Source organism: Brassica napus, chromosome A7 (genome assembly GCF_020379485.1).
Source record: "Brassica napus cultivar Da-Ae chromosome A7, Da-Ae, whole genome shotgun sequence".
Lineage (NCBI taxonomy): Eukaryota > Viridiplantae > Streptophyta > Magnoliopsida > Brassicales > Brassicaceae > Brassica > Brassica napus.
This window is the reverse complement of record NC_063440.1, coordinates 25,967,702-25,985,314: the sequence shown is the minus strand read 5'-3', so window position 1 is coordinate 25,985,314 and position 17,613 is coordinate 25,967,702. Positions and strand designations below refer to the sequence as shown.

Below are 17,613 nucleotides of genomic sequence, written 5' to 3'. Positions count from 1 at the left end.
AATATTTAAATTATTTTTAAAAATAAAATGTTATTCATATTGTAGATTTTATTATTTTCTTACTAATACTTTAATATAAATTTTATTTAATTAAACATAAAACTAAGATAAAAATAAGTTTGTTTATTTTAAATTAGATTTAAGAATATATATGTACATATTTAAAATTGGAATCTTAGATAGATTTTTTTATCTATTTTTTGGTTTAATATATTAATAAAATTATAAAAAATCTAATATGAAAATGGTATAATTATCAAAAATTAAAACTAAACTAAATTAATAAAATTTCTAGATATATACAGATATATAAAAGAAACTAATGATATTACGATTAAAAATTTATAATTTTTTTTAAAAAAAATTGTATAAAATTTTGAAAATTTTAATAATAAAAATTGTATATTATAAAAATTAGAATTACATAGTACTAGGTGTCTTGCCCGCACATGCGGGCATAATCTTCTTATAGATATTTATTATTTTATATTTTGTTACTTCAAAAACAATATGTTAAGTTATTATTTATATTCTTAACAAGTTTATACCATACATAAAATAATTTATATATGACAGAAAAGTTTATTAAAATATATATACGAATTATTGTGTTGAATTTTTCAAAACACTCATATATTAGAAATGTTTTAGACTATATTTTTATACAAATGTTTTTTCTTCATTAATATTTAATTATATATTGTTTTATATCTTAATTTTTATAATAAAAATATTATTTAAAGATAACAACACAATATATAAGTATTATCTTATTTTTTAGAAATATAAAATATTATTTCAAGATAACAACAAAATATATGTGAATTATCTTTTTGGAAATTTAATATTATTAATATAAAATTCGTTTTAATTAAATTATTATATATAAAAATTTATTAAGGGTAACAACGACATCAACCAGTCTAACTTTTAACGTGAGAGCTATATTCCGAAAATTTACTTCGCAAGTAATAGTATAGATTTCGAATTTGTAATGTTATATTTGAATATATTTATTTTAATGATGATGTATGAATTATTAGCATATTTTAAAAAATTTACCAAAATTTTAAATCAATATTAAATGTAATGTATGAATTATTATCATATTTTTAAAAGTTTATCAAAAATATAAATCATTATTAAATATAATTGTTGATTTCATATTTAACCATAAACCAAGTCATCAATTTTAATAACTATGTCATTTTTTGTGAGAATAATTGTAAAGACAATATGTGATAAATCACTTATCAAATAATGTTTCAGAGGATCAAAACATCCCACAGTTATCGGACCCTCTTGTACGGGGGTATCAGGCTCACATTTCTACCGGAGAAAGAAAACCAAACTAAAAAAGATGGAAAATTTAAAAAGAAATGTCGAGACCGGACACTGAACCCGTGCCTTTTCAGACCAGTACCTGAAGCTAGCGCCATAGACCAACTCAGCCATGTTGACTTTTGGAAATTCAAAAACGCAATAAAGTTTCAGATTGATGCCTATTTTGACCAGTGTCATTCGCCTTGTCTTGCTTCTTCTCTTACACCTGTTACTGTTAGTCTAACCTCAATGAACTGATAATGAAATGTCTAGCGAATGAAAGCTTGAACCTTTTAAAAATCTCACCTTTTTCTTCTTCCTCCTCTGCTTACAGACTACTCTCTTCCGTCTCCAATCTCCGAAACCCATCTCTCCTTTCCACCAAAGACTGTACCTTTTCAACTCCTTTTAACCCTTTTCACTTCTTCAACGATCAATCAAGCTCAAGCCCTTGCACGCTCCAAACAACCAGACTCCTACAAGGCCACTTGCTCAGACGATATCTATTACCGTTCGATGCTTTCCTTACGAAATCGCTGCTTAGCTGGTACTCGAAGTCGGGTTCCATGGCTGATGCAGCTAAGCTGTTCGACACAATTCCTCAACCAGATGTTATCTCTTGTAATATCATGATCTCTGGTTATAGACAGTGTAAACTGTTCGAAGAGTCGTGGAGGTTCTTCTGTAAGATGCATTTCTTGGGTTTTGAGGCGAATGAGATAAGTTATGGGTCTGTGCTGTCGGCTTGTACTGCTCTACAGGCTCCTCTGTTGAATGAGCTTGTCTTTTGTCATGCAGTAAAGATGGGGTTTTTCTTGTGTGAAGTTGTTCAATCGGCTTTAATTGACTCCTTCTCTAAAAGTCTCAGATTCCATGATGCTTATAAGGTGTTCAGTGAGATTATATCTCCTAACGTGTATTGTTGGAACACTATGATAGCAGGAGCACTTAGAAATCAAGACTATGGTTCTGTTTTTGATCTTTTCTATGAGATGTGTGGTGGAGTTCAGAGACCTGATAGTTATACATATTCCACTGTTTTGGCTGCGTGTGCTTCCCTTGAGAAGCTTAGGTTCGGGAAAGCGGTACAAGCTCGGGTGATCAAAAGCGGAGCAGAAGATGTGTTTGTAAACACTACGATCGTTGATTTGTATGCCAAGTGTGGCCATATGGCTGAAGCTAGGGAAGTATTCTCCTGTATCCCCAACCCTAGTGTTGTCTCTTGGACAGTTATGCTGTCTGGTTTCACAAAGAGTAATGATGCTATCTCCGCTCTTGAGATATTCAAGGAAATGAGACGTTCAGGTGTTGAGATTAGCAGATGTACTGTGACCAGTGTAGTTTCTGCTTGTGGAGGGCCTTTTATGGTCTCTGAAGCAAGCCAGGTCCATGCTTGGGTCTTAAAGAGTGAATTCTATCTCGATTCTTCAGTGGCTGCCTCCTTGATTAGTATGTACTCAAAGAGAGGAGATATTCATCTCTCTGAAGATGTTTTCAAGGGTTTGGATGATGTTCAGAGGCCAAATGTTGTAAACGTAATGGTCTCTTCACTTTCGCAGAATAATAAGCCTGGTAAAGCAATAAGACTGTTTACTAGAATGCTTCAGGAGGGTTTGAGACCTGATGAGTTTAGTGTATGCAGTTTGTTAAGTGTATTAGATAGTCTGAGTTTAGGTAAGCAGATTCATAGCTACATTCTCAAAAGTGGGTTAATCCTGGATCTCACTGTTGGAAGCTCTCTTTTCACATTGTACTCCAAGTGTGGTAGTTTGGAAGAATCATTTAGTTTATTCCAGGAGATACCTGTTAAAGACAATGCTTGCTGGGCTTCTATGATCTCTGGTTACAATGAGTACGGTCATCTTAAGGAAGCTATTGGACTATTCGGTGAGATGTTGTCTGATGGGACTAGTCCTGATGAGAGTACTCTATCCGCTGTTCTAACTGTGTGCGCTTCTCTTCCTTCTCTGCCAAGAAGTAAAGAAATACATGGGTACGCGTTAAGAGCTGGTATTGACAAAGGGATGCCTCTTGGTTCTGCACTAGTAAACACTTACTCAAAATGTGGCTCACTAAAGTTGGCTAGACAGGTCTATGATAGGCTCCCTGAAATGGATCCAGTTTCGTGTTCCTCCTTAATCTCAGGATATTCACAGCACGGTTTAATCCAGGATGGCTTCTTCCTGTTTCGTGATCTGATCATGTCTGGTTTCACCATGGACTCCTTTGCAGTTTCATCCATTCTCAAAGCCGCTGCTCTCTCAGACGCATCATCTCTAGGAGCTCAGGTTCATGCCTACATCACAAAGATGGGATTGTGCACAGAGCCTTCCGTGGGGAGTTCACTACTTACTATGTATTCAAAATTTGGAAGCATTGAGGATTGCTGTAAAGCATTCAACCAGATCAATGGCCCGGATTTAATCGCATGGACTGCTCTCATTGCAAGTTTTGCGCAACATGGAAAGGGCACTGAAGCGTTACAAGTGTTTAATCTTATGAAGGAAAAAGGAATCAAGCCTGATAAAGTGACTTTCGTAGGAGTCTTATCCGCTTGTAGTCATGGTGGTTTGGTCGAAGAAGCTTATATCCATCTAAACTCGATGGTAAAAGACTACGGTATCGAACCTGAGAACCGCCATTATGCATGCATGGTCGATGCTTTGGGGAGGTCAGGAAGACTTAAAGAAGCTGAGAGTTTTATCAACAATATGCCTATTAAAGCAGACGCTTTGGTCTGGGGAACATTGCTTGCTGCTTGCAGACTTCACGAGGATGTTGAACTCGGAAAGCTAGCTGCTAAAAAGGCTATAGAGCTAGAGCCGTCAGACGCTGCAGCGTATGTTTCACTCTCGAACATCCTTGCAGAGGTTGGTGAATGGGAAGAAGTGGAGGAAACTCGGAAACTGATGAAAGGAAAAGGTGTAGAGAAGGAACCAGGGTGGAGTTCTCTTTGACATGTAAGCTTTGGTCATGCATTTGAATACAGTCCAAGATAATTCAATATTAAACTCTTTGCACTTGTTCCAAACCATCTTGAAGATAAAAGTGATAACTATGAAATAAACCCACCCTCAATTTAAAAGTTTGCAGATCCTATCTACTGGAAAAATTCAAATCCAAAGTCAAAACTCTTTATCTTAAATTTCTATAAAAAGTTCATTCAAAAAAAAAAATTCTATAAAGAGTTTGAGAAAGGAAGCACAAATCATAATCCACAAGAAGATGATATGTGACTATGGTTAGATAGATTATGATATTTTACATTAAGACTTTTGATAATTTTCTATTTAATAATTGGTTTTGAAGTTTTCTTTTTTTTTAAATTAGTTTAAGAGTTTTCCTTTTCTACAAATTTGTATCCCTATATAAATGTTTCATATGATTAATAATAGAACAAGCTTCCAAGAATTAACTAGAGATTAAGTTAAAAGGAAGTAAGCTTTTTGATTCGTATCAGAAGAATTGATAAAGGGAGGGGATGGAGGAAAAGAAGAGCAAAGTGATATTACATGGGATGTGGGCAAGCACATACTCCAAGAGGGTCGAGATCGCCCTTAAACTCAAGGGCATATCCTACGAGTACGTTGAAGAAGATCTAAAGAACAAGACAGAGTCGCTGATTCAACTCAACCCTGTTCTCAAGAAGATTCCTCTTCTTGTCCATGATGGTAAGCCAGTGGCTGATACACAAGTGATTCTTGACTATATCGATGAAACCTGGAAGAACTCTCCTCGTTTCTACCCGGAGGATCCTTATGAAAGGGCCCAGGTTCGGTTCTGGGTCAGCTACATCAACCAACAGGTGCTTTCCCGGATCTCTCATCAGATAATCTTATACACAATATGGTTATTGTAGGAAATGACTGTTTCTTGTTGCAAGGTGTTTGAGGTCATGGGTCGAGTAATGCTGCAAGAGGGTGAAGCTCAAGCAAATTCTGTGGAAGAGGCTAGAGAGAGGTTCAAAGTTATTGAAGAGGGACTCAAGAAGCAGTTCCCGAATAAAACCATCAGAGGGAATGATGACGTAGGGCTTTTGGACATCATCATTATCGCTAGTTTTGGAGTTCACAAAGCTCTTCATGAAGCAATCGGTGTAGAGATAATTGATCCGGTGAACACTCCAACTTTATACAACTGGATAGAGCAGCTGCAAGAGCTGACTGTAATCAAAGAAGTCGAAGTACCACATGATAGGTTGGTGACCTTTCTCCAGAAGTGTAGACAAGAGCATCTCCAGCACACTGCAAACGCCTAATGGGATCAAATTATTGGTCTAAAGATTTCATGTCCCAGAGGATAATAAATTAAGAATAAGAGTTGAGTAAAAATAATTCCCTGAGACATCCATTTATGGACTTATGGCAGCTACTAATGTATGAGAATGAAACTGAATAAAACGTTTGTGGTATCTCCATGCTCTATTGCCAGTTAATACATTTGTTGTTATACTTTTTTTTCATTTGCTGTTATACTCGATCACTATAAGATCTACTTCACAGAGATTTTAACCAACTAATCACTCATAATAAAAAGGGTATAGTACTCAAGACACTTCTACACTTTCACATACCTCTTTTAGCTTCTTACAGTCACTACAGCTTCTTTCACACTGGTGTCAACAAATTCTGATTGGAAGAAGTGGAACCAAAGCAGATAGCTTCTTTCTCAGACTATTCAAGAGAGTGCTGCAACAGAACAAAAAACTGAATGCTGCATTACTCAATATCATGTTTAAGAGATCAACGCAACTCCAACATCTTTGGTCTTGGATGGAAGACCACTGGAGCCTTTAGCTACTTAGCCCAGTGGTTGAGTTAGCATCTTCTCCACTCAATAGTTCTCTAAACAACCAGATGCGAGGTAAGCCACTGCATCAGATTCATATGGCTACAACTGTGAACCCCTTTTTCTTGCGTAGCCTTTTATCTCTAAGGCCATCAAAAAGAAGTTCGTAAGCATAATACGTAATACACCCCTTCTTCAACAGATCCTCCAAGACAAGCTTAGGAGCAGCCACCTCCCTTTTGTCAACATCAAAAATAGTGTTCACAGCCTCAGGTACCACCCCTTTCTGAACCATCCGATGGATAATACCAGCAGCCTCATAAACTCTATCCTCCACACAAAGACAGTTTATCACACGTCCAAGCGTTGTGAGCGATGGAACAAACCCATCTTCCATCATCCTCATCAAAAACCTGTACCCTAAATCAACATTTCCCGTTTTGCAATAACCATCAACCATAACCCGGTACGTGTATCCATCAGGAACAAGACAACGACCAACCATCTCTCGGAAAAGCTTTTCGGCCATAGCAACATTTAACTTCTCAGTGTAAGCACGGATGATGATGTTATACGTCGCCGTTGAGCTTGAGACCTTGTGAATCTCTTCCATCTCCCGGAGTAGCTTGTACGCTCCATCCAAGTCTCCGTTTTTGCAGAACCCATCGATCAACGTTCCAAACGTAACCGCGTCTGGCTCCACACTCTTCCTTCTCATTTCCTCAAGCAACCCCAAGGCTTCATCTAGTTTCTTGTATCTGCATAGACTCTCCAGAAGTATATTAAACGTGAATACGTTCGGACCACAACCTTTCTCCACCATCGTTTTATACGTTTCCATCACATCTTCGTACTTAGACGTCTTGCAGAGACCGTTCAACAAAGAGTTGTAAGTATACACGTCAGGAACAACGCCATTGTCTATCATAACATCCAACATCTCAAGCGCCCTTTCCATTTTCAGCTCTGTAGAGTAACCATGAATCAAGATATTGAACGTAAAAACGTCAGGAAAGTACCCTTTGGAGATCATGACTTTAACAAGACCATCAGCATCATTAACACATCCCATCTTGCACAATCCATTCACGAGTATGTTAAAAGTCTGCACCTCGGGGATCAAACCCTTCTCAGACATTTCAGTCGCTAGCTGAGCAGCCTCCAGAATCAAACCATGCTTAGACAACCCTTTGATCAGCGTGTTGTAAAGAATCACATTAGGCTTGATTCCCTTCCCCAAGGCCTCGTTAAACAAGGCTAAAGCACGGTTCGTTTCGCCTTCGTGGCACAGTCCTTCGATCAATGAGCGGTATGTAAACTCATCAGGCGCAAACCCGTTGAAGACAGCGTCACCTAGAATCCTTTCCGCAAGCTGCACCGTTCCACTTTTACAATAGCCAGCTATTAATGTGTTATAGGTAAATCCATCAGGCTCAAGCCCTTGATTCACCATCTTCCCTAAGTAAAACTCCGCCTCATGAAACTTGGCACTCTTGCATAAACCACATATCAGATTGTTATACGTGACAACATCAGGCTTTGGTCCATTCTCTATCATACAACCCACCGTACGAACAGCAGAATCAACCTCACCTCTCTGACAAAGCCCTAGAATATAAAAATTATAAGTAAACAGATTCGGCAAAACCCCTCTTTTAATAACTTTCTCCAACAGCTTCTCACACTCCTCAACATCTCCCTTCTTGCAAAGAACGTGCATAACCTTATTAAACGCACTAACGCAAAGAGAAACATTTGCTCCAAGCATCTTCCCAAACAACTCAAACGCCTCCACCTTCAAACTCTCCTCATAAAACCCACCAACCACCGTGCAATACGCAACCGCACTCACCTCACACCCCTGAGAAGACATGTTACCAAGAAGCCTCAACGCAGCGTGAGGCCTACCCGTTTTACAAAACGACTTCATCCTAATCGTAAACGAGTACACATCGGGAGTAATCCCTCTGTCCCTCATCCTCATATACACCTTGTGCGCTTGATCAAAGTACCCACCATCAACCAACACACTCATGATAGCGTTGTAAGAGAAAACCGTCGGCTCACAGTCATAAAAATCCATCCTTTCGAAGACATTAACAGCTTCTTGAACTCTCCCTCTCTTACCGTAGCTTTTCATTACACCGACGTAGACACCTTCGAGCATATGGTTGCCGATGTTCCGCCGCAGATCAACTAAAACTTGCTCCATGGCGTCGAATTTACCGTAAAGGCCGAGCTTTTCAATCACGCTGCGGTAGGTGGACAGAGTGTGCTTGAAAGTTTCCTCCTTTTTCATCGAGTTGAAGATCTGTAACGCTTTCATTGGGTCTCTCTGGCATTTTATAACCGCAGCTACGTGCCTCGGAAGCAGAGGAGGGTTCATTAGGAGATTGGTAAGCTAACGAAAAAAACAAATTGGAGGAGATAGATTGAGGGATTTGGAAACAGAAGAACAGGCAGATTGCATATGGTTTTGTATCGATTGGGATGAAGAAAGCAATTACAATCGATGGAATGTAAGAATGTTCATAAGTACTGCTTCTCTGACGGACCTTCAACGGGTACTCAAGGAAGACAGGAGACGAGAGAGCAAAGGAAAAGACTTAGGTTTTGTTGTGTCACTGTTGAACAACAAGTTGATATGGCCGAGTTGGTCTAAGGCGCCAGATTAAGGTTCTGGTCCGAAAGGGCGTGGGTTCAAATCCCACTGTCAACATTTACTTTTTTGTTTTTCTCTTTTCTTTTTTTTGTTTTTCACGTATTATTCCATTTCTTAGAGCAATAAACGATTTCATCAAGCCATGTTCCTCAATGATAATCTATCTATCTTATGTCGATTAAGGATTAACTTAAAATCATCTTAATCCTATAGTAGCCTTCATGAAGCTAGAGGCTCTGTCTTCACGTAACAAAGTTCAACATTTTATTTTCGTTGTGAAAATATAATTTTCGATTGCAAAATCAGTGAAGTAATATTTCAAAAGTAATAAATCAGTGTTAGGATTATATGTTTTTCAGTGGTATTCACAATTTAGAAGAAAAACAATTTTTTTGTATAAATATAATAATGGACTTTAAAATATATTTTTTACAAACGTTAAGTTGAGTGAAAAAGCCCACGCCAGGCCTACTAACGATGATAATGGCGAAAGTGGTGAAAATAGAAAAATGGAGTTTCTGGGAGATGAATGAACAAAAGTGGAAATGGCGACAGCGACGACGTCTTCAATTAGGTCACCACAGAACTGGAGAACCGTTGTGTTATTCTGGACAATCTCTCTCACTGTCTTCTACTCTCTCTTCCAAATGGGTCTTCGAAACTCGCCACCCACTCCATCATCATTATCATCAGGTAAAATCAATTTTTTAGTTTCGTAAATGTCGTTTAATTAATATTCGAAATTAAACACCTTTTTATATCCTCAGATGACTTCGATGATGTTTTGATTTTTTTTAATTACACGATCTGATTATTTAGTTAGTTAGTTAGTTAGTTAAAAAACTCTTTCTCGCCTTGTGTGTTGTGTTTATACATTTGAGTTGTCTTAAACTGAAGATGGATGTTGACTCGCTAACAGAAGCAAGTCACCAGCACCAGACGTAAAGATCTAGTTTTTATTTTATATTTTATATACAAACAAATGTGTCTGTTTCTTGAGTCCAACTTGATGTCTAGAAATCAAATGGGTACTTAAAATCACCATTTTTTATTATGTTTATCTTAACCCTAAGGAACGATCAACACGTTTCTTGTTGATTGAAACCAAGTGTATGTTTCCAGAAGCTTCAAATGCAGAGAGAGTGAATATCTGTGCTAAAACCATTGCTTGATCTTTGGGAACTAGGACCTTTGTTATGTGTTTTTATTAATAATATCCTTTTTTAGTTTATCTATCTACTTAGTTGGAACTTGAGATAGTTAGTTGGAACTTGGAAGGTCGTTTATCTTTGTGCTGTTATGATCTTTCAGATCCTATTGTCACGTATGCGGAACAAAGCACGAGGTTGTATGATAAAATGGAACGCGATTTACAGGAAAATGGTCCCAAGTTCCTTAAACAAGGCGAGACATCTCAGTCATTGTCACTTTCAGATCTCTTCACACTCAAGGATGGGATTATATTACCTGTCCTAAAGGTAGAATGTAACATCTTTACTTAAAACCATTATTCTAATGTATATGTAGCTCGATATATAGCTAAATGTACCGTATAAGTTGATTCTATAAAATGTTTAGTTTTACTCGTGTATAGGTTGCGAATCCCCCTGTGCGAGCTAATGTGTTACATCTCAGCACAGATTACGCTGTCCCTGTCTCGTGAGTGTGTATCTTTCCCCCTTATACTCAATCCAAATCTTTTGCTGCTGAGTTAAAGGTCTTCCTTATATGTATTGCAGGGAAGTGGTGAAGAGTGTGTTCAGCCCTTACTTTGAAAACAGTAAGTCAGTAAGCCTCCCACAATTTCTTTTCAACACATTTTGGAAAACTAAGTAGCAGATATATCATTTTGTCCTTTTTTTTTAAATCAGCCATCTGGTATCAAGACTCTGACATGTACCACTTCAGCATGTTTCATGCGTCTCATCACATTGTCTCTGTTCCAGCTACCGAAGATGAGGTCTTCCTTTCACTTTGATCTTCTAGCAGGAACAATAATAACCTTGTGAAGATCATAGTCGCTGAGATTGTCTTTGATGTGATCAGGTTGAAGCAGAAGCAGCTGCTGTTAAGGCAGTTGCTAGCAAGCTCTGCCCTTTGGAGATTGTATTGGATAGAGTTCTCTTAACCTCAACAGGTGTTCTTCTTGGATGCTGGAAGGTAATTTTTGTTTCTTTCAACTTTTGCCTCAACAACCGAGTCATCTTTATAGCCTGTGTTATCTTTCACCAGGTTAATTCTGGAGATGATCCCATAACCATTCGTTCAAAATTGAGATCCGTGCTTCCACGTGCACCGGAGAAGCAACTTGTAATATCTATATCATGAACTACATATACACATTCATCTCTCATGACACGAACCATTGGTCTGATACTTGTGTTGGTTTGTGTTTCAGTACGATGCGGCAATTCTCCATACATCATTAGCAAGGCTGCTTGGTCCTCCTATATCTCCAACTGAGGCAAGTTTCCTTTTGTTTTTGTTTCCTTGTTGAATTCATTGGCAAGGCTGACTTGACTTAGTGATTGTTACTTATGTAGCAGGCTGGTTCTGGGGACCATCTCCAAGTTCTTCACGAACTGGTCACAAAACTAAACAACCAAATCCGAGGATTCAAGGTATAAAGCTCATAAAAACAGAAGCTTTCTTGACCATAGATGCCTACACAAGAATAACTGATAAATCTTTTACATTGGTGATATAGGCATTAGTATCAGAGCTATGGTATGTAGAAGAGTTTGATCTTCTGGCGCTTGCATTGGGAGGAAGAATGAAGGTTCGATCGTTCCCACTTGGCTGCACAAAGAGCTAATATTTTCTTACCGGATTCTGTTTTTACTTTTTTGAGTAATAAGATATCTGATGGTATCTTTTAACATCAAAACCATTATGTCATGTTCATGTGTATATATTCTTCAACTTCTGGCACATTGCTTTTATATATTTGTTTAGTCAAGAGAAAATATTATATTCAAGTGAAACCATCTACATACATCAAATTTACAGAATTTTATTTTTATATATCAAAGCTTGCAACTTTTTTGGTTTCTTGTGTGTCAATCTTTCAAATGGTTAATTTCAATTTTCCTTTTGGCAACTTTCTTAAAAGCTTTGATTATTCCTGAAAGCTTTCTATTATTTATTCTTCTCATCTTTTTCACCGTTAAAAAGTTCTACCACACAATTATTCTCTCTCTCTCTCTCTCTCTCTTGATCTTGATCTACTGTGAGTGGTGTGTTTACAGTGGAGGAAGAATCAGATTCAGAGCTAAATCGTACTTGAGAGAATGGGATCTGGAGCTGGAAATTTCATCAAGGTTCTTTTGAGGAACTTTGATGTTCTTGCTGGGTAATGTTCTAATTCAAATCTACTCTCTCTCCTTCTCAAAGTTTCTTCTTTTACCTTACCCTCCAAATCTCCTTCCTTCAGCAGAGTAGCTTCTGCTAAGTCCATCACAGTCTAGTGTTTAGTTTCTACTTCTAGACATAACCCATGTTTAAAGTTCCAATCTTTGTTTAGTTTGAGTGATACTAATCGTAGTCTCTTGTTTGCAGGCCTGTTGTTAGTCTCGTTTATCCACTGTAAGTGAATCCATCTCTCTTGAGCAAAAGCTTTACTTTGTGTGTTTTCAGCTTTGATCTAATAAGATTCTTCATTCTTTGTAACGTTTTCAATGGCCAGACATGCCTCAGTCAGAGCAATTGAAACTCAATCTCACGCTGATGACAAACAATGGCTCACTTACTGGGTCCTTTACTCCTTACTTACACTCTTCGAGCTCACATTCGCCAAACTCATCGAATGGTAGTGAAAATGATTGAAACAAGTGACTTCAACTTCTTTTTTCTTTTTGCTGACAGTGCTCATGTGTTAACAGGGTACCAATATGGTCGTACTTGAAGCTGATCTTGACTTGCTGGCTTGTGATTCCTTACTTCAGCGGCGCTGCTTATGTCTACGAACATTTTGTGAGACCTGTGTTTGTTAACCCACAGAGCATTAACATTTGGTATGTGCCAAAGAAGATGGATATCTTCAGAAAGCCAGATGATGTGTTAACAGCTGCTGAGAAGTACATTGCAGAGAATGGACCTGATGCTTTCCAGAAGATCTTAAGCCGAGTAATACTCTCTCACTTAGTCTCCTTCCAAAAATGCCAATGTTCTTTACTTAATATGTTTCTTTTTTTCAGTCTGATAAATCAAGAAGATATGAGCAGCGTGAGACCATGTATGGTGAAGAGTATCAGTACCAAGGGCACTACAAAAGCTTTTAGTACTAGACTTGTGAAGCAAGCTTCATGTTGTTTGTTTTGCTTCTTTGTAAAAGAAGTTTATAAATAAACTTTATTGAAACTTGTTCAGTTACTTCCAGGTTCTATCTGAACAACAATAACCCCAACAAAGACAACGAAGAGAACATAAACTCTTTGACCCCAATCATGAAAAGAAACCAACATGTAAGAACCCTAATAAACAAGTCAATAGCTTGGCTCTCAAGTCTTCATCAACATCCCATAACAGCACAATTATACACAAAGCTTCCTGATGGCTTTGAAGCAAGAACTCTCCAATGCAGAGACTCACCCTCCCTTGGGACACAAGCATTGATCTCTATAAACCCTCCTCCCAATGTCCTAGGCCCTCCAACAACTACCAACTGATCCCCACAAGCCCTAAACGCCATCCCCCAACCGTTCATCGAAGAAGCTCTCTCCGGCAAGTTCCCAACTTTATTCCACACATTACACCTTTTATCATATCTCTTCACCTCCTGCTGCTCATAGCTCGCAGCATAAAGCTCATCTTTCACAACCGCTACAAGCGGCGGCGCAGCTGAAGCCGCCATTGCAGAGGAAGAGGAAGTCTCCTTTCCCTGACCTCCTCCTCCACCTCCTCCTCCGTTGCTTCTCTCCGGTAACATGTTAGGTATCAAACTCCACGTCCTCTTCTTTAAATCATACACTTCACCGCACATAAGCATCTTAGAGTTTCCCTCTCCTATACCTCCAATAACGTAATAGTTCCCGTCCATGAACACGCTTGAACACATCTTCCTCGCCTTGTTCATGCTCGGTATCTCCGTCCACTCCCCTGTCTCCGAGTTATAAACCTCCGCGGAGCTCAGTATCCTCCCACTCGGATCACATCCTCCAGCTATAACCGCCACCTCGCCAAGACTCGCTGAACCAAACAAGCACCTAGGAGTGTTCATTTGCATCCCCGAGGTCCACGTGTTGGTCAAGATGCTGTACTTGTATATCACATGAGACGTAATCTCTTTACCGAAGACAAGAAGCTCCGTGCCGACAGCGAGAGACTCTTTGTCCGAACACATGAAACATTCGTTGAACGTCATTTTGGGCACGCGTAGCCATCTGTCTCCGTTTGGATCGTAAGCTTCCCATTCAAGGAGCCTGCAGGAGAAGTAGATCCAATGCTCCACGATGCCCTTAGCTCTTCTCAGCCTGTACAGCTCGCTGTCCTTGATGAGCGAGCGGAAGGTTTTGCTCGTTGAGGCGATGGATTTGAAGTCTGATAGAGAGCAGTGAGCTAAGCAGTTGAGAAGCGCGTTTTGGTCGAGTAGAGTTACTGGTGAACTCTGCTGATCACCACCACCTTGCTGACCATGAGTATCATCATTGTCTAACAAGCGCTTCTTCAAGTAGAGCTGAAGCATGTAGTGTTGTGCGTTATATATCAACATGCTCTCTTCCTGACATGAAGATGGTAAGTTCCTTGAGACGAGATAGCTCGGAGTCTCTAACATGATGGGACAAACGCTAAGAAAACAATCATAGAAAAATGAAAAATCAATCACCCAAGAAACAAAAATAGGAGAGAAAGACAACATTGATAATGACACTCCAAAGTCATGTGCTTTTTTTATTTGCAAACTATATATATCAAAATGATCCAAAGAAAGTACTATTAATAGCAGAGATGATAGTAACGTTGAGACCAATTAGAGATTAGCTCTGAAAAGTCCTATGAAAATGATCTTAACTCTCAGCAAATCAAATCATTATAATCCCATAGAGGAAGCTTTTCGTTGGTTTAAATCACAACACGATCAGATCAAAAAGCAATTCACCACTAGTAACAACAACTAAAAAAGACAAGTCATAGGCTCCCAAATTCGATACTAAATCAATAAAAAGAAGCGAACTTTAGAAAAGGGTATAATTGAATCAAGCTCACCAGTAATTGCAGAATCAATCAAACTTGATTTGAATATCTGCAATAAGAAAAACATAAATCCAGACAAAACCCACTTTAGATTACCGATGATTTCAACAATCAGACACATATAGAATCACGAAAATTTTCCGACAGAATCAATCAAACTCAACTGAGTTTTGTTTTTTTTTGTTTTTGGATCAACGCTATGGATGATATTCCATCATCGACTCATTCCGGGGCACGTTTTAGCTGAATTGGTATCATATATGAGTTGTGATTTACATTTTTTGAGGGGGTTACAAAAGGATACACGAATGAATGAACCAGTGGAGTGATTTTATACATTATAAATTATAAAATCGAAAGAATAAAGCTGAAGAATTTGTATTTTTTTAATACCAAGGCGACAAGGAGTAGGAGAAGGTGAAGGCTAGTTTCGGCAATTTGGGTTTAGAAGTTTGACGGCGCCGTTAGCTATTACGAAAGTAAGCTAACGGCCAATTCTTACCTCTCGTGCACGTGTTTCTGCTTCCGACGAGGGTGTCATTGATTTAGTAATATTGGATTGAAACTAACCCACGTCGTGAAGCCCATTTATGACCTAGCCTGCTAACTTCTACTAATGGGCCGGGTTTGTTTTACGCTTTTATCCCGTTTAATAACATATCAATTTTCGCTGTAAATTTTTTTTTTTCATGAAAAATGAAATTAGTATGAATGTAAATAAATTATAGACTTATTAATATTAATTACTAGTACTTTATTTCCACTGAATTTGAACTCTACAGATGCTGGTTGGAATAGCTTCGATTCAATATGTAGTTAACTGCGAATATTCTATAAGGTATAGTATCTTTTCTCTCTTTTTTATGTATCAAAGAAAGGTTACTATGCTATATTATTTGACCCACCAGGCTACCACTAATTTTCGGACCACACCTCCAACTTTTAAAATATACGTTAGTTTATGTAATACAATGTGCGACAAAATCTTGATTTTTTTTTACTAGAACGAGACTATAGATTAGTATCATGGAACCTCATGCAACTACTTTGCTTTTAAACTCTTTTATTTTGATCTCCTGGCCAGTGGGATCAATAAAAAGATTTCTGACGCTAATTACAATCATTAAACATAATCGAGGAGATTAATTATTGATTTAAGGTTAATCTAAAAAATTGCAAATTGTAAAAAGGATGAACCTTAGGTGATAGTGGACGTTGTCGATCATATTAATATTAAAATGTTGACAACTTAGGTTTAAGTACCAAGTTGTAACATAGAAAACGAATCTGCATGACGTAGAGAGACCAAGTTTTGATTTGTGTTGTTTAATTAGCTGAGACACGTTAAAACCAGCAACGTATATATTGTCTTAACTTTGGTTGTTTATTAAGAATGGTAACTAATTAGAATGTGCAAGAGCCAGGAGGTATATAGCCTTTTCGAGGAAGTTATTTCCCATGCATATGATATATCCATCATACAATTCGTGAACATCAATCATACAATTCGTGAACATGTATGATATTTTCTGACTCTCTTTTACACAATATGTGAATGCATAATCCTAGAGTTATCTATTGTTTTAACCTCTTTCGTCTGGCAGGTTTTGCATAAATTAAGTCGTTAGTCTTATACGCACGTAAACTCTAGATTCACTAGAAAGATTACATTTTCAAGTACAGTTCCAGTAATAGTAAAACAGACACACACACAATTCAAATAATACAAGATCAAGTTGTAATACTTAATTTCCTTCTCTATATTAAGGATAAACGGTGATTTTGCCTTGTTTTGTTTTGTCTTCTTCGTCACAAACGCAATGGAAACAAGAAAAGATGCTATTGTGAGTTTGATTAATTTCACGTGCAGATTCAGAAGTGAAAAGCTTTTGTGACTCATCCTGAGTCATAAACTTGTAACTAATCGCACCCTATATATAAATGTAGTGTACCCTTTCTTTCTTATTTTCTATTTTAGTGTGCCCTTTCAAGCTTCCAACTATTCGCCACATTACAGTTTATATCATTGATCAAAATTTAGCATTAAGCTAAAGAAAATAGCTAGTACAAAGCATAAAATAATTATGCTGCAAGGTGATTATTGTAATGCCTTAAATAATTTTTTTTGATAATATTGCAGGAGTAATAGCAATGTATATAGCTGGATCACGTTTTTTAGCAATACTATACGATTAAGCTTGTTTTGGTCGGTGTCAAAGAGGAGAGGGACAACACCTGAGCTCAATTAAGGGTTAAATGTAGATCATATCTTATTCGTATTATTAATTAACCATTGTATACAAAATGTTCGATTCTAACTTTCTAAAATGTTACCATATTTGTTGACAAGAAACTATTAATCCCCCAGTTTATATATATAGTTAGTTAGTTAGTTAGTTAGTTTACAAATATATATAGTTAGCTGTATGATAACATATATTTCTAACTTTTTTTTTTTTAGCAAACTTTTTTTTTTTGAGCAAACTTTTTTTTTTTGAGCAAACTTTTTTTTTTGGTCTAAAAACATATATTTCTAACTAGTAACAAGAAAAAGTGTTTAAATTCATTTGCGATTTAAAAAGCATGTTCTGCATCCATCGCAAAAATCCTTGATTAATGGTTTTACATGCACTATTTTCATGATAGTT

General features: G+C 37.4%; 6 protein-coding genes and 1 non-coding gene across 12 annotated transcripts; 5 read left to right on the top strand and 2 right to left on the bottom strand.

Annotated features, from left to right (window-relative positions):
* Positions 1-1,139: 1,139 nt before the first annotated feature.
* On the top strand, positions 1,140-4,349 carry LOC106404445 (pentatricopeptide repeat-containing protein At1g74600, chloroplastic-like). The gene has a single exon (XM_022704717.2). The coding sequence runs from the start codon at positions 1,584-1,586 to the stop codon at positions 4,278-4,280; it is 2,697 nt and encodes an 898-aa protein (XP_022560438.2). The 5' UTR covers positions 1,140-1,583; the 3' UTR covers positions 4,281-4,349.
* A 396-nt stretch (positions 4,350-4,745) lies between these two features.
* Positions 4,746-9,027, bottom strand: LOC106354401 (putative pentatricopeptide repeat-containing protein At1g74580). 2 transcript variants are annotated; one of them, XM_048736248.1, is made up of 2 exons: positions 5,897-9,027; positions 4,746-5,567 (listed from the first exon to the last, which is right to left on the bottom strand). In XM_048736248.1, the coding sequence occupies exon 1, from the start codon at positions 8,495-8,497 to the stop codon at positions 6,206-6,208; it is 2,292 nt and encodes a 763-aa protein (XP_048592205.1). In that variant the 5' UTR covers positions 8,498-9,027; the 3' UTR covers positions 4,746-5,567; positions 5,897-6,205. The 2 variants fall into 2 exon arrangements, with proteins under 2 accessions (XP_048592205.1, XP_048592206.1); XM_048736249.1 differs by having other exon boundaries at positions 5,421-5,577.
* On the top strand, positions 4,791-5,931 carry LOC106354403 (glutathione S-transferase U10). The gene is made up of 2 exons (XM_013794327.3): positions 4,791-5,128; positions 5,207-5,931. Exons 1-2 carry the CDS (start codon positions 4,805-4,807, stop codon positions 5,579-5,581), a joined length of 699 nt encoding a protein of 232 aa, XP_013649781.2. The 5' UTR covers positions 4,791-4,804; the 3' UTR covers positions 5,582-5,931.
* TRNAL-AAG lies at positions 8,750-8,830 on the top strand. Its single transcript has one exon. It is a non-coding gene; the product is annotated as a tRNA-Leu (tRNA).
* A 222-nt stretch (positions 9,028-9,249) lies between the features above and the next one.
* Positions 9,250-11,797, top strand: LOC106357274. Of its 2 annotated transcripts, none has more exons than XM_013796957.3 (10): positions 9,250-9,466; positions 10,085-10,251; positions 10,368-10,432; positions 10,513-10,553; positions 10,645-10,733; positions 10,820-10,933; positions 11,006-11,083; positions 11,172-11,237; positions 11,320-11,394; positions 11,481-11,797. In XM_013796957.3, exons 1-10 carry the CDS (start codon positions 9,319-9,321, stop codon positions 11,586-11,588), a joined length of 951 nt encoding a protein of 316 aa, XP_013652411.1. In that variant the 5' UTR covers positions 9,250-9,318; the 3' UTR covers positions 11,589-11,797. The 2 variants fall into 2 exon arrangements, with proteins under 2 accessions (XP_013652411.1, XP_013652410.1); XM_013796956.3 differs by having other exon boundaries at positions 11,317-11,394.
* A 135-nt stretch (positions 11,798-11,932) lies between these two features.
* LOC106354399 (HVA22-like protein a) lies at positions 11,933-13,144 on the top strand. Its single transcript, XM_013794322.3, has 5 exons — positions 11,933-12,125; positions 12,332-12,358; positions 12,459-12,581; positions 12,655-12,898; positions 12,970-13,144. Exons 1-5 carry the CDS (start codon positions 12,064-12,066, stop codon positions 13,051-13,053), a joined length of 540 nt encoding a protein of 179 aa, XP_013649776.1. The 5' UTR covers positions 11,933-12,063; the 3' UTR covers positions 13,054-13,144.
* LOC106354398 (F-box/kelch-repeat protein At1g74510) lies at positions 13,081-15,426 on the bottom strand. 4 transcript variants are annotated; one of them, XM_048736253.1, is made up of 3 exons: positions 15,130-15,416; positions 14,978-15,014; positions 13,081-14,492 (listed from the first exon to the last, which is right to left on the bottom strand). In XM_048736253.1, the coding sequence occupies exon 3, from the start codon at positions 14,481-14,483 to the stop codon at positions 13,284-13,286; it is 1,200 nt and encodes a 399-aa protein (XP_048592210.1). In that variant the 5' UTR covers positions 14,484-14,492; positions 14,978-15,014; positions 15,130-15,416; the 3' UTR covers positions 13,081-13,283. The 4 variants fall into 4 exon arrangements, with proteins under 4 accessions (XP_048592210.1, XP_048592209.1, XP_048592208.1 ...); XM_048736252.1 differs by having other exon boundaries at positions 13,081-14,539; positions 15,130-15,408; XM_048736251.1 differs by having other exon boundaries at positions 13,081-14,559; positions 15,130-15,407.
* Between the last annotated feature and the right edge of the window lie 2,187 nt (positions 15,427-17,613).

What these genes read in the sequence shown, in the direction of transcription:
- LOC106354399 (XM_013794322.3), top strand. Translation starts at nt 12,064, where the DNA reads ATGGGATCTGGAGCTGGAAATTTCATCAAGGTTCTTTTGAGGAACTTT. An exon ending in GTTAGTCTCGTTTATCCACT is followed by an intron (nt 12,359 to 12,458) that starts GTAAGTGAATCC and finishes TTCAATGGCCAG; the next exon opens with ACATGCCTCAGTCAGAGCAA. An exon ending in TCCAGAAGATCTTAAGCCGA is followed by an intron (nt 12,899 to 12,969) that starts GTAATACTCTCT and finishes TCTTTTTTTCAG; the next exon opens with TCTGATAAATCAAGAAGATA.
- LOC106354401 (XM_048736248.1), bottom strand. Translation starts at nt 8,497, where the DNA reads ATGAACCCTCCTCTGCTTCCGAGGCACGTAGCTGCGGTTATAAAATGC.
- LOC106357274 (XM_013796956.3), top strand. Translation starts at nt 9,319, where the DNA reads ATGGCGACAGCGACGACGTCTTCAATTAGGTCACCACAGAACTGGAGA. An exon ending in TTCTTCTTGGATGCTGGAAG is followed by an intron (nt 10,934 to 11,005) that starts GTAATTTTTGTT and finishes ATCTTTCACCAG; the next exon opens with GTTAATTCTGGAGATGATCC. An exon ending in CTCCTATATCTCCAACTGAG is followed by an intron (nt 11,238 to 11,316) that starts GCAAGTTTCCTT and finishes TTACTTATGTAG; the next exon opens with CAGGCTGGTTCTGGGGACCA.
- LOC106354398 (XM_048736250.1), bottom strand. Translation starts at nt 15,086, where the DNA reads ATGTGTCTGATTGTTGAAATCATCGGTAATCTAAAGTGGGTTTTGTCT. An exon ending in GATTGATTCTGCAATTACTG is followed by an intron (nt 14,540 to 14,977) that starts GTGAGCTTGATT and finishes CCATCATGTTAG; the next exon opens with AGACTCCGAGCTATCTCGTC.
- LOC106354403 (XM_013794327.3), top strand. Translation starts at nt 4,805, where the DNA reads ATGGAGGAAAAGAAGAGCAAAGTGATATTACATGGGATGTGGGCAAGC. An exon ending in TCAGCTACATCAACCAACAG is followed by an intron (nt 5,129 to 5,206) that starts GTGCTTTCCCGG and finishes TCTTGTTGCAAG; the next exon opens with GTGTTTGAGGTCATGGGTCG.
- LOC106404445 (XM_022704717.2), top strand. Translation starts at nt 1,584, where the DNA reads ATGAAATGTCTAGCGAATGAAAGCTTGAACCTTTTAAAAATCTCACCT.